Below are 13,981 nucleotides of genomic sequence, written 5' to 3' on the forward strand. Positions count from 1 at the left end.
GATTACAGGCTGCCAGACCCCGGCAAAATCCAACATCTTTATAACAAGCGGAACCCAGTACCTTCCTCTGGCGTCCTTTCTTCCCCCCCTCTACTCCAGCACAGCTGCCTCCCTGCTGTTCCTTTGGTATTCTAAGCACCCTCCCTGCTCCTGGCTTTTTCAACTCTTTCTGGACCTCAGGTACTGCCTAGGAAAGTTTCAGCTCAAATGACACCCTGTCTGTAAAGACTTACTTCCTACACCTTTACTTTACCAGAGCGTGTGCTACTCCCAGTGTAGCAGGTATTCATCACTGTTTACCTGACCCCATGATTAAATTTCACGAGATAAGATCTTGTATCTTCTCCATGCCTAGAACAGGATCCGGCATGAACTACATACCTGAAAAATATTTGCTCAGTGAAATACAAATTATTAGTGCCAAAATCTCGATTCCTAAACACTCCTGCACAGGGCCTCTATACCACATATGCTATACTACTTAATCTAAGCAATTCCAGCACTCTGGGGCAGAGACCAGGGCCTCTTCCACTCCCACACAAACATCAAAATCTAGATTACTTCATTTACACGCTTGCTTTCCTGTAAGATAATTTTCAAATTACTAAACCTGAGGTTATTACTCTACAACATGTTCCACATTTGCTGCTGAGTCTCCTCTCAAATGGCAGCCTGAGTCTCCCACCTACTGTTTATGCACTGCCAAATAAATTAGGGTGCATGCTTCCTGGGGTCTCCAGCACAATGTCTCATACATGGAAAATATTCTCAAATATTATTAGTACTCTTTCTTCAGTTCCTTCCTTGAACTCAGTGATACCTTGATACTCTTCATTCCCTCATGAATCACCAGTTCTCATGGGTGCGGGGAAAGGAGGAAACAAGCTGAAAAAGTTCTTTCTGATGTGACTACTTTCTCACTCCCAGCATCTGAAGGAGGGAGGAAGTGACAAAGGCCGCCCAGACAGATGAGAACTGGGATTGCCTTTCACAACTCAGCCCTGGCGACTTGAGAGAGCAGGATTGACAGGTTCCTAAAGGGACAAATGAGACTGAATCTTAAAAGACACTTGTGTTGACTGGTGTTAATGACTTCGGAAGAGATTTAAAAAAATAAAAGGACACAGACAGACGCATGTGTCATCACAACTCATTTAACTCTTTGACTTTATGCTGTTTCTTCTAGCAAAAGTTCCACGGCACATATAGGGAAAAAAAATCTAATTTAATATTGATCTAAAGTATATTTTTTTAATTTTCAATTATGTTAACAAATGGCACAAAGACCATGCATTATTGCAAATCCTCCAATAATAATAATAAAACATTCTACTTTTTTATTTTATTTTAGCTTTTTGTTTTTTAGTTAGTTAGTTTTGGTTTTTCAAGACAGGGCTTCACTGTAGCTCTGGCTGTCTTGGACTTGTTCTGTAGCCCAGGCTGGCCTCGAACTCACAGAGATCCACCTGCCTCTGTCTCCTGAGTGCTGGGTTTTAAGGCATGTGTCACCACTACCCTACTTATTCTATGATTTTTTTTTAACTTACTCTGGAACAATTCCTTTCATTAGAGCACAAATCAAAAGGTGCTATAAAAAAATAAGCAATGTTCTTAATAGCAATAACAGGAAACTTACCTGAAGTTAATTTGGATGTGTGTGCAAGTATTAAAGATTGATTAAATTTGGAGATGAACTGTAAAATTTAAGCATCAGAGACTAGAACGAGCAAAGGTAAGATGGTCTGGAACTCACAAAGCTCCTACACATAGCAAGGTACACATAGATTAACTGCTTGTTTTTAATAAGATCAGTGTTACTTGCTTTATATTCTCTAAACTAGAAAATATGCTAAAACCTCAGCAGATACAAACAAAAATCATCTGCAGCCACCTTGCATTAGTTAGGCGTGCCTTCGATGGTGCCTTGAACCTGAGCTCTGTAAGCCCAATTACAGAGCGCATGGCCAGCCAAGGTAAAAGTCTAAGAATCACACTTCTCTGTGTACGCTCAGTTATCTGATTGGGTACCAAATCAGAGAAAACTTACAAATAGCAAATCAAGTGGATACTAAAAAAACTTAACAGTGGGTGTGAGAAAGTCACCAAAGACACAAACATACAACTTAAGAAACCGTGCAGTCCGCTCCTCACTTAACTCAACTGCCCAGACCTACCTCCCCGAAGCTAGGCTATCTAAACAGCCGCTGTACCACACTCCACTCCTGTATTCTTATTTTTCCTCACAGAGGTAACTACAGGCCGTATCGTACAGCTCTATTCGCTGCCTGCTCTCCTGACTAGAACAGAGGCTCCATGAGGGCAGCAGCCTTGTCGGTTTTGTTAATCTGGACTCTGTGCACACTAGGTGGGCATTCGATGAGCCCTGAGCAAGTGCTGGATCAGAACGTGATAGAACTGACGCCCAGAGAGGTCACAGGATTTCCTCAAGGTCACAAGCTGGCACAGTCTTTAATATAGACCTATTTACTACAACCCTGCCTGTTTGCGCCTTCCAGAGCCGCCTGAACACCAAGCCAGCCTCACAAGGCCGTACACTGCTTAAAGGAGTCTCTTCAGCGGAGTTTTCTTTCTGTTTTTTTGTGCAAAGAAAAAAAAAAAAGACCAAAAAAAGTAACACACTTCAAGTGCTTCACAAACTAAAACTGTGCTCCAATTTCATAAGCATGCAGGATTAGCCCATGAAACAGGGAGGCACAAGCACTCACAGCTCCTTGGGTTCCTTTGGCAATTAGTGTGTGTGTTACAAGTTTTATAAACAGCTACTGAATGGCCAGGGAAGCATCAACCTCTCGTTCTTTGCGGGCCCACAACAGCTCCCCTCTGTCAGATGCGCTTTATCTTGCAGATTATGCAAGGAGGCAACGTACCACTGAAGCCCCTTTAGTTCCTGGTAAAGTACATGTCAATCTTGCAAAACACTAAACAGAACATCAACTCTCAGGAAGTTTTGGAGCCTGTGAATAGGTCCCTCTCAGACTCAGCTGACTCCCATCAAGTTTCCTTCATTGAAAAACCTGCGAATCTAAACGAAAAGCGGGAGGGGGTGAAGGGGCAGAAAGGGAGTGAAGAGCCATTTTCGGTCAGAAAACTGAAGCTGATCCTGTTAGTACCACTGTAGCCCTACGCCAGCTTTTCGCAGAAAGCCAGGGCCTCGCCGATACAACTTGGGTTGTCTTCTCTGGTCACCTTCCTTGCAGAGACTAGGCAACTGCCAAAACCTTTGGCGATGAATGTCCCTAGACCTAAGGTGCATCACATTGAGCCAGGATGATCTGCTCAGAGGCTCTCAAAACTACTGTCAGCCCAATCAGTTAAACCGAAAGGGACATCCCATGATGTGGCATGGCAAACAGTTGAAATGAACACGGGAGTTGAGAGAGGGAAAACAGCCGATGAAAAGGCTCCGGGAGGGTAAACGCATTAGGAGAGGGAGCGGGAAACAGGGTCTAGGAAATGGGGTCAGCAAAAGCCAAAGGTGACTGGAGGAAGAGGGGGAGGGGGGGGATGAGATTCTGGAAGTGATGGGCGCGAGGCAAGGGGGAGGGGACGCGAGTGGGCTGGGGGAGGGGGCGAAGGGTCCGGGGCGGGGCGGAAGAGAGAGAAGAGGCGGGATGAAGATGGCCAGGCCGGGAGGGTCTTTACCTGCAGCTCCGCCCGCTCCACCTCCCACTGGGCTCTCTCCACCTCGAAGCGGGCCCATTCGTGCTGCAGGAAGTGCAAGATCCCGGGGAGGCTGTACTGAGCTCGGGCCGCCCCCGCGGCAGCCGCCCCGTCTCCGGCCGCTGCAGCCTCCGCCAGAGGCCCGAGTCCCTTAGCACCGCCAGCACCGGGGTGGTTGTTGCTGAAGAAGACGCCGGGCCCCGCCTGCTCGTCCATGGCGCCCGCACGAACCCCGGGGAGCTCTGCCTAGGCGCCCAGCAGCGGCGGCAAACTGCGGCGGCCAGCTCTGCCTCCTCCCCCCGCCGCTCCCCGCCCACACCCCAGTCAGCAGGGAGCAGCCGCCTGGGCGCGGGGGCCGGGCGAGCCCGTGACGGGCCGGGAAGTGGGTCAACTGCAGCCCGCGGGGCTTGCCGGGAAATGTAGTCCCGGGGCGTGGCGAACCCGGCCGCCTGTGGGGCTGCGCCTCTCCGAGGCGGGGCTGAGGCCACGCCCCTTCCTCGCCACGCCCTCCCCTCGGGGCTGCGCGGGTTTCCTCTCCCGCGGTGCGGCGGGGCAGTGCCCTTCGGGCGAGCCGCCGCAGGCTCCCTTCACGCGGAAGTTCGCGGGCGGCGCTCCCTGTTGCATACTCACACGCGGAAGTTATCACTCCGAGTACCAGCCCCAGCTGCACATATTTTAGGGCTTCCTGGTTGTTTTGTTAAGAAAAAGGCTCAAAGCAAGCCATCCGGTGGGTCCTCTCCCTCGTCGCCCATCTGGGGGTTCATCGGAGCCCCGACATCCCTGGACCAGGGGTCACGGTCGCGCCTGCCCTCCTTTCTCCCGAGGGACTCAGTTTTGTTGACAGATCGGTTTTGCTTAGGAGGCACTCTGGTCTCTGCTGAAATTCCACATTTGCGGTTTTGGAGGACTTCTTCCAAATTCTAGTTTAACACCTGTAATCTGAAATCCCTTTGTTGTAATCCTTTGGTAAATTCTGTGAAAGTTGTAGATCTCCAGTAACAAGTGCTGTTTCTTCAATCTCTTTTTTCCCGTCATTGCCGCACAGTTTTTACCCAATTCACTTGAACAAGCATTTTATTGTCAGTTATATGTTGTGCCGAGAATATAAAGACAGATGCCACAGATTGACATACAGAGTCCTAAGGGCTACACTCAGGAGTAGCAAAGTCCCTTTTTGCTTCACTGCGTCCTTGAATACCCAGGAACCGCTTCCTTTCACTTGTCGCTTTCCCAATTTCTTGGGCAATTGACCTTTAACACCAAAGGCACACCAAAATCCTTCCTTCTAAGTGACTTGCCAGTACTTTCTCTCTCTGTGCTCCTTCATAACTACTACCACTAAAACTTCACATCACGCCGACGGGAGAAAGGAAGATGCCCGAAGAACATTTCAGAAATGAGAATGAAATTAAGTAATTATTTAATTGTCTCGCTAGCAACAAATTTGTAATCTTGTTTCTATGGGCATGAAAAAGAAAAAGTAAAGATAGAAGCTGGTGAGTGACTTGCAAGGGAAGGACATCCTGTCCCTGTCCTCTCTCTGCACCCTGGTCTTCCCATGGAGACTAGTGAAAAGGACAGGAAATACATTGTATCTGCTCAGCTTGCAAACAGCAATGGCAAGCCCTCTTCTCTCAGTTACTGAATGTATCTGCTTTGTGAATTCATTCTTTATTATCATAAAAAGTTGATCCAGGCCTGGCCAAATTCCTTGTGCCATAAATTATTTTGGCTCTAAATGTCCTTTGGGGGCCAGACGGATCCTCTCGCTTACAGCTCAAGAAATTGAGACTGTCCTCAAGGAGACCTTGAGTGATAGATTACTGCCAAAACTAGCACCCAGATTGCTGCCTGCTAGTTCAGTGACCTTAAAAAAGAAATGTTGAGCAGGACATGGTGGCACAGTCCTGAAGCAGAAGTCAGCCCAGGGCTACCTGGAGAAACCTGTCTCAAAAATAATAATATTAATTAATTAATTAATTAAAAACAGGTTGAGTTCGCCCATATATATATATATATATATATATATATATATATATATATATATCAGAGAAACAAGGAATCAATTTTTTCCATCTGAGGGATTTAAGTAATTTTATAAGTTTGAATGTTAAGAATCTGCTTTTTCCTATAACAGAAGAATTTTTGGACAATTGCTTTAAACTGATTCATAAAAGACTATAAAATATAATTGAACATATAGATAATAAGGCAGGGAAGATGGTTCCATCACTAAAGTGATGGTCATGTAAACGTGGGAAACTGAGTTGGCATTCACAGCACTCACGTAAAGCCAGATGCAGGCAGATGCAGGCAGATACAGGCAGATGCAGGCAGATGCAGGTAGATGCAGGCAGCCACCCACAACCCCAGCACTGGGAGACTGTGGGGACTGTGGATGTGGAGACTGGAAAATGCATGGCGTTCGTGGCCAAAAGGATGAACAATAAGTTCAGTGAAAGATTCCTGTTTCAATAAAGAAATAAACTAAAATAAAGACTAAACTAAAGATGGAGGTGGGGAGCAATCCAGAAATACGTGTAGATTTCACACATGTGCACACGCATATATACTTCCAAAAAAATTAAATATCCTGGACTACTATGAAATACGTACTAAAGCATTATTTTAACTCATATTCAACTTCATTATTCAATAACTTCTTTACTTTTGAGTACTTGTTTATAATCAAAATAGTATTTTGGCCCATATCATAGAAATAACAGTGAATAAGTCAAAATAATAGGAGTTGTAGCAAAATGGTATTATGAAATTTACCTTCACTTAAAAGGTCTGCATGTGGTGGCATTTTATTGATAGTTTAACAAAAGAAACTGTATTTAAACAAGTTTTAAGGCTCTTTTGCTTTACTATTAGGCCATGGATCTCCTATTGTAGGGATAAGTCCTGCCCCTTGGGGGGCGTGTTCGCCTCCGGCTAATGTTTGCCTATAAATTTGGCGAGCGTGCTCCCAGCCTTGCTTCTGCTTTCCTGATCTCCACTGGAACGGTGGTTCTGTAAGTCTATTTCGACATTAAAGATATATATATTGTTACAATCTGTCTGCATTCGTTTACGCAGCTACATCCTATTTTCCTCCTCTAGGAGTTAGGTTCTGAAAGTCCGTGAGTTTGCGTGTGTCCGCGGGCACACACATCTGCCGCTCGTGTATGGAGATCAGAGCATGACTTACGGAGTAGATTCCCTCTCTCAGCATGTGGGGGTGGAACTCAGGATGTGTGTCATACTTGGCAAGCAGCGCCTCTACCCGCTGAGCCTTCCCACTGGCCCAGTTCTCTCATTTTTTTATTAAAACATAACATTTGTCTTACAGAATAGTCGTGCGTTTATATAGGAGAATGAATTCAAGCCTTTAGCATAGCCCTTACATATGTTATATACTGAATAATCATAGCCATTTTTAGACTAGAGTTCACAAGACTAACTGAAATTTATACACGCACCTACACACGTACACACACACAAAACACACACTTAAGGCCTTGCTAAATGCCAGGGCCCTCGTCGCTATTTGCTCTCCTTTTGCGTTCCTACATGAAAATAATCCCCAAACCAGCACGACTAATGCTTAAACGAACCTCTAAGCCTCAAACAAAACTCACGGTGTTGTTGGCTTCCCAATATTTTCATTATACAGCGGAGCCCAAGTGACATGAGAAGCAGTGTCTTTGCGAGCGCTTGTGGAGGTGTTGACTCTTGTATCATCCATCAGTTTAGCGGCTTCAGATGAACGTGACCGGCTAACTGCGTACTCAGACGGTAGACGTGGTCGCTGCGTTTGGGTTATCCACGTACGCTTTGGAGGCTCAGTACTGACAATTCGTCAGATTTTTTTTCTCTTTTTCCTTAAAAACGAGTGGCTATTTTCCCCCAAACTGTGCAAAATGACCAGTTATTGGGATTTCACAGAAAGGCTTCAAATTGAACTTGATAGCTCTTTCAGAGTTCTGGACAGAAAAAAAGGAAATTGCCTTGGTAGAAAGAAGACTCCAAATGGACAAAAAGCACTTTGGGGAACAGGAACTTGCAATAACCCATGCTTATTTACCTCTGCCCTGTCCATCTCTGGCCCCTCTCCTTCCTGCCTGTCCTTTGTCAGGGAGCTTCTTCCTACATCCAGCTGCCCACAGAGTCCCCAGATGCGGTGCCGAGATCTGCCCTTTGATAAAGACTGAGTTGTGGCCGGGCGGTGGTGGCACACGCCTTTAATCCCAGCACTCGGGAGGCAGAGGCAGGCGGATCTCTGTGAGTTCGAGACCAGCCTGGTCTACAGAGCTAGTTCCAGGACAGGCTCCAAAGCCACAGAGAAACCCTGTCTCGAAAAACCAAAAAAAAAAAAAAAAAAAAAAAAGACTGAGCTGTGGAAACAGCCATGTACACTGAGAATGAAGGGATTCTGTCGTCTGGAGTCCAAGAATTAAATCTGCATCACAAATTCATGATAGGATAGGGAAATAGCCTTTATTAGCTATTATTGCAGTGACTCTTCCTTTGGGGGCAAATCTGAATTTAGAATGTTGACTTATCTCAGTTTTAACATTGTCATTTGGGGCCGGAGAGACGGTTCAGCAATGAAGAGCACACACTGTTCTTCCAGAGGACCCTAGCTAGACTCCCAGCCCCCAAGGCAGGGGTGTCACTCCCAAGCACCTGTAGCTATAGGTCTGGGGGATGGACAACCTCTGGCTTTGGTGGGCGCTCATACTCACCTGCACAGGCGCACGCACACACACATCAATTAAAATTAAACTAAAATTCATTTTTTAATAAGTTTAACTTTTAAGTTCCATTTCAGATTTTTTAGATAATCTATAAAAGGAGTAATTAAAATACAGACAAGTGAGCATTAGCAGTATATTAGAGTCGGGATTATTTCGAATCTTGGAAAACAAAACACATTATTTTATTTTACTGGCCAGTTTTTGATACGTCATGGTAAAAGATCTCTTTTTAGAATAAAATTTCATGTATATTTAAAAAATTCATTATTAATTAAAATTAATTTTAGTTTTGTGACTGTTGATAAGTTAAGAAATAAATACTTCAAGGCAACAGCAAGATTTCCTAAATCAATATAAATAATGAGCCCAGAACAGCCTGAGATGATTACAGAGTTCTGAAGCTGTTGCTAGCCTTCTCTTAGTATTTTAGTGGTAGCCAGGCTGTGGTGGTTTTAATCCCAGGACTTGGGAAGCAGAGGCAGGTGGGTCTCTGTGAATTTGAGGCCAGCCTGGTTTACGAGAGCTAGTTTCAGGACAGGCTCCAAAGCTGCAGAGAAATCCTGTTTTGAAAAACAAAAATAAAAATAAAAAAATAAAAAAAAAGAATATTAGTAGTGATCAACCTAAGTATTTACCTCAGCAAACATATTAGGTTTTGATCATATTCTGCATATATATATATATATATATATATATATATATATATATATATACATTCACACACACTTATTTATTTTTATCTTTTGTGTATGAATGTTTTCCTGCATGAACCACATACGTGTCCAGAGAGGCCAGAAAAATGCACCAGATTCCCTGGAACTGGAGCTACAGAGAGTTTTAAACCACCCTTGGTTGCTGGGAATCAAACCCAGGTCCTTTAGAAAAACAAGTGCTCGTCACCAACGGAGTCATCTTTCCAGTGAATGGAAGCTCTTTTCAATGTGCCTGTGTGTGAGCGAGTGTGTCTGAAGCTGTGCGTGTGAGCGAGTGTGTCTGAAGCTGTGCGTGTGAGCGAGTGTGTCTGAAGCTGTGTGTGTGAGCGAGTGTGTCTGAAGCTGTGTGTGTGAGCGAGTGTGTCTGAAGCTGTGTGTGTGAGCGAGTGTGTCTGAAGCTGTGAGTGTGTGTGCACGCCTGAGCAGAAGTCCTTCCCAGCCGGGCGGTGGTGGTGCACGCCTTTAATCCCAGCACTCGGGAGGCAGAGGCAGGGGGATCTCTGTGAGTTTGAGACCAGCCTGGTCTACAGAGCTAGTTCCAGGACAGGCTCCAAAGCTGCAGAGAAACGCTGTCTCGAAAACAAACAAACAAACAAACAAACAAACAAAAGAAGTCCTTTCCAGGTCCAGTCACTCTCAGCAGAAAACACTGGACCTTCCCTCTGAACAGCACCACCTTCCCAATTCTCACCTGGGGTTCCCCAAACACACAGTAAGTCAATCCTCAAAGGAATGCAGAACATAATTTCCTTTTGTACATTGTTTTATATAAATATGTAAGAGAAAAAAACCAGGGCTTAATGTGAGAAAACAAAAACAAAGCTAAAAGAATAGATGGAGATGGAACTTCCAACCTCATGTTTTTGCTTTAATTTTTGACTTTTTTGGCTTTTCTTCAATTTCTCAAAACAGGACTGTACCGAGTTTGCAAGCACTGTCTTGCTCCCTTTCCTCGGTAACTCTCAACACAGGTACTATTCAGTACGTGTTAGTTGCAGAACGTGCTGTTGGTCTCTACGATAGAAAGTTCTACCATTATCTACGCTATCTCCTTTCCCAGACTTCCTCTCTGCAGCAGGACACAAAGTGCCAAGCGCAGGAGGGCAGACGCGGTCTGAACCAGCTCACACGGACTTCTATGTGAGCTTGTATGGAACATGACCAAGCTGCTGACTGTTTCCAAACTTCATTTGTAATCAGTACAAGCAAATTCACCTCAGGGGGGAGGGGCAGTTTAAATATAGTTCTAAGTATACAGCGATAATCAAATTAGCACTGCCATGATTGTATGAGATGTAGCCAGTGTGGAAACACGAAAGAAGTCTGAGTGACAAGGAGGGAGGGGTAAATGACAAACGAGAGTCAGCTAGAAGGAAGAATTTTTTTGGGTGGGGGGGTTGTTAAGTAAAGTTTAGACGCTTTGAGGAAGAAAAAGTAAATAATGTAGGTGACATGTTAAGAAGCCCCAAGTGTCTGGGGCTGGAGAGATGGCTCAGAGGTTGAGAGCATTGCCTGCTCTTCCGGAGGTCCTGAGTTCAATTCCTAGCAACCACATGGTGGCTCACAGCCATCTGTAATGGGGTCTGGTGCCCTCTTCTGGCCTGCAGGGATACACAAAGACAGAATGTTGTATACATAATAAATAAAAAATAAAAAAAGAAGCCCCAAGTGTCAACACATAGATCGTGAGATGCCAGGAAGTATATTGCTATGATTTATAGAACTCACAAAGACAATACAATTCAGAGGCAGGGATCCCAGCCCCAGCGTGTCTCTGCCCAAAACTGTAATGTTATCTTTACCTGACAGGTGAGGACACTGTGGCCACAGACACCAGCAAGAATAAAAAGAAGATGTCAAGTCCCATGTCAGATTAAACAGAGCCTTGACGATCACATTAAAGAACTGGTCACCAAGGGAAGAGATTTTCACGAGGGTATCAGATCTGAGTTCACAAAGGGTACATCATCTCAGGATCAGTGAGATCTGAGTTCACAAAGGGTACGTCATCTCAGGATCAGTAGATCTGAGTTCACAAAGGGTACATCATCTCAGGATCAGTAGATCTATGTTCACAAAGGGTACGTCATCTCAGGATCAGTGAGATCTGAGTTCACAAAGGTACGTCATCTCAGGATCAGTGAAATCTGAGTTCACAAGGGTACGTCATCTCAGGATCAGTGAGATCTGAGTTCACAAGGGTACGTCATCTCAGGATCAGTAGGCATTTCTAAGTTGTTTTCAGAGGGCCAAGCCCTATTCTGACGTCCCTCTTAGAACCTCACCACTACCCAACCTCTCAGCGCATAGCTATGCAACTTCGCAACTCTGCTTGTTTTCCAACTCAGAAAAGCATAACCTTTTCTCTTCTTTCATCTCTTTTCTAAGCATGCTTTCCCTAACACCTTGTAGCCCTGGCCTCGAACTTACAGAGATCCTCCTGCCCCTGCCTCCCAGGTGCTGGAATTAAAGGCGTGCGCCACCACCACCCATCCAGCTTCTATTATAACTTTAGTAAAACTTAACTCAAACTTAACTCAAACTTACAAACGAACCAACAGAAAAACAAAACAAAACAAAATGCATTGCTTACTTTAAAAATCAGCAGTCTGAAGCAAAATTTAAGTTGTTTTTTTTTTTTAAAAAAAGGCCTAGAAAAATCTGTCCCCCCAAAAAAGAGTATAAAGTCAAATGTAGCACTAGTTCTTAAGATGTAAAAACTGGAAACGAAGTACCTAATTCTAGGATAAAAGTTGCAACAATGGCAAAGTGACTAGAAAGCGGCATAGGAAACCTGCTGGGGAGCTGAGGGCATGGCTCAGCAGGTAAGGTGTTTGTCATGGGAAGAAGCCACATTCCCAGAAGCCACATAAAAAGCCAGGTGGGCCTGGTGGCCTGCCTGTAATCCCGGCACCAGATCAGATTCAGAGACTCCCTGGAGCTAGCCAAACTAACCAGATGAACTAGCCAGACCAGCAAGTCCGGACCTTAAAACAAGCTCCAGCTTCTGAGAGCCTGCAGAAGGTGGGGACTGAGCAAGGACATGCTGAAAGACCCTCAGAGAGGACCTTTCCTCTCTGATGAAGACCCCAGAACCAGGACACTCCGAGACCAGGCCACAGGATGCAATTAGCAAGAGGTTTATTGAGTAAACACAGGTACCTGCGGGCAGCAAGTCTTTCGGAGGACTTGCGCACCTGCCAACTGGAGGGCTGGCTTTTTATAGGGAAGAGCAAAAAGCAAGTTTACAGAAGCAAAAGCGTGGTTATCGGAATGCGGCGGGGGGCATGAAAGGTTTCCTCTCTCAGCATGGATGCCTGGCAACAGTCATCCTGTTCCTATCTTATAGCTAACCTGCTTTGTTGACATCCTATCTTATTGACATCTTGCCTTGCAGTCTTCCTATCTCTATCTCCTGCTCTCTCAGGCACCTGGGATGTTCTTACGGGAGCAGGCTGGCTGCTGACCCGGAGATTTGTTTAAAACAAACAGGACGTTCCCCCGGGAGCATGCTAGCTGCGGGTTTTGAGGAGGGGGTCTGTAGGGTCTTTCATTTCCCCCTTTTTCTTTTTTGTTAATGAGTTAAATCTTTTACTCAAAGCAATTACAGAACCTCGGTATCTTGTTGTGGTAACATGTGATACTGATGGGTCAGTACTAGGGCCTGAATGACTGACAGCCTGTCTTTTATAAACTGGACCAGGCGGTTAAGATGCAGGGCCCAAACAGGAGAATCAGAAGGAGGATAATCAAGGGACCCATCAAAGAAGACAATAGAGTTGTAAACCAGGGAGACTTATTAACCCATCCGTCGAACCATCCTTGTTGTGATTCGAACAGCTTTGTCTCTGTCTTAATCTCTCTCTAAGCTTGGTCATGGATCTTCTAACCAATCCAGTATGGTCAGCATAAAAGTAACATTTTCCCCTGAGTGTAGCACAAAGACTCCCTTTCTTTAAAAGCAACAGGTCCAGGCCCCTCCTGTTATGGAGCACCACCTCTGAAAGATTTGCTCAGACAATAGCCATATGAAAACTAGTACAACTGATGAAACAAAATAACTTATACTTTACAGAGCAGTATTGGGAGAAGATAGTAGAACATCTCTAGGGTGTACATAGCTCTTAACAAAATTATCTGAATGAGGCTTGAAAGTAACTACATGGTAGACATTGTGAACCACTGTAGTCCCGAGAATAGCACCCAACACTGTGGCAATAATAGTCTATTGACTACAAAGAGCTTAACTCAGCCCTAAGAAACACATGGATGCCTTCTCATAAGAGGCAAGTTCAGTATTATGAATACAAATCTCTTTTGCTGTAGACACCGGGAGTGTTGTTCCTCAACTCCAGAGAATGTGCCGGAGAAGTCAGTTTCGGTCCAGCTGGCACCACATGGCATCTACAGGTTTCCATTGCATCCTGTAGCATCAGCTTTATCCAAATGTACAGGGTTGTGTCCATTGTGAGAACTTCAGTCTTGTGTACCTGCTTAGCTCGGACCGCCAGCCTTGTGCCCCTGGCAAGCTTCGCCCTCATTTTCGGCTCTGCCTGGCACAGCTTAGCCTGCCATTTTGCCATTCGCCTGTCCTTTATGCAGATGCTGGTAGGATCCTTAGTCCATCGACGTCAGCCCAGCACAGGAGCAGTAGTCAGGCACAGGAGGGCACCTGTGGTAGCATTTGACTGCTGTATCGCAGTCTGACATGGGTGAGGGGAGCAAGACTGTAGAGTGAGCAGTCAGGGCTCATGCAGGCTTTAGAGCAAGCACAGCATCAAGGCAGTTGCTAGGAGGTGAGGATTTCTTCAGCGGTGATGGCAGGGAGAGGTGGTCATCCTGGTG

At 45.2% G+C, this 13,981-nt stretch overlaps 1 protein-coding gene across 2 annotated transcripts in view; it reads right to left on the reverse strand.

Annotated features, from left to right (window-relative positions):
• The window catches only part of Strn (striatin), a 90,949-nt gene extending 86,935 nt beyond the window's left edge, over nt 1-4,014 (reverse strand). The window contains exon 1 of one of the 2 annotated variants that reach the window (XM_075955695.1): nt 3,664-4,013. In XM_075955695.1, the coding sequence (XP_075811810.1) occupies nt 3,664-3,897 (234 nt within the window). In that variant the 5' untranslated portion in view covers nt 3,898-4,013. Of the gene's footprint in view, nt 1-3,663 lie in introns of both variants that reach the window. The other variant, XM_075955694.1, reaches the window with a different exon arrangement.
• Between the last annotated feature and the right edge of the window lie 9,967 nt (nt 4,015-13,981).

The sequence above is a fragment of the Microtus pennsylvanicus genome, chromosome 21 (genome assembly GCF_037038515.1).
Source record: "Microtus pennsylvanicus isolate mMicPen1 chromosome 21, mMicPen1.hap1, whole genome shotgun sequence".
NCBI lineage: Eukaryota > Metazoa > Chordata > Mammalia > Rodentia > Cricetidae > Microtus > Microtus pennsylvanicus.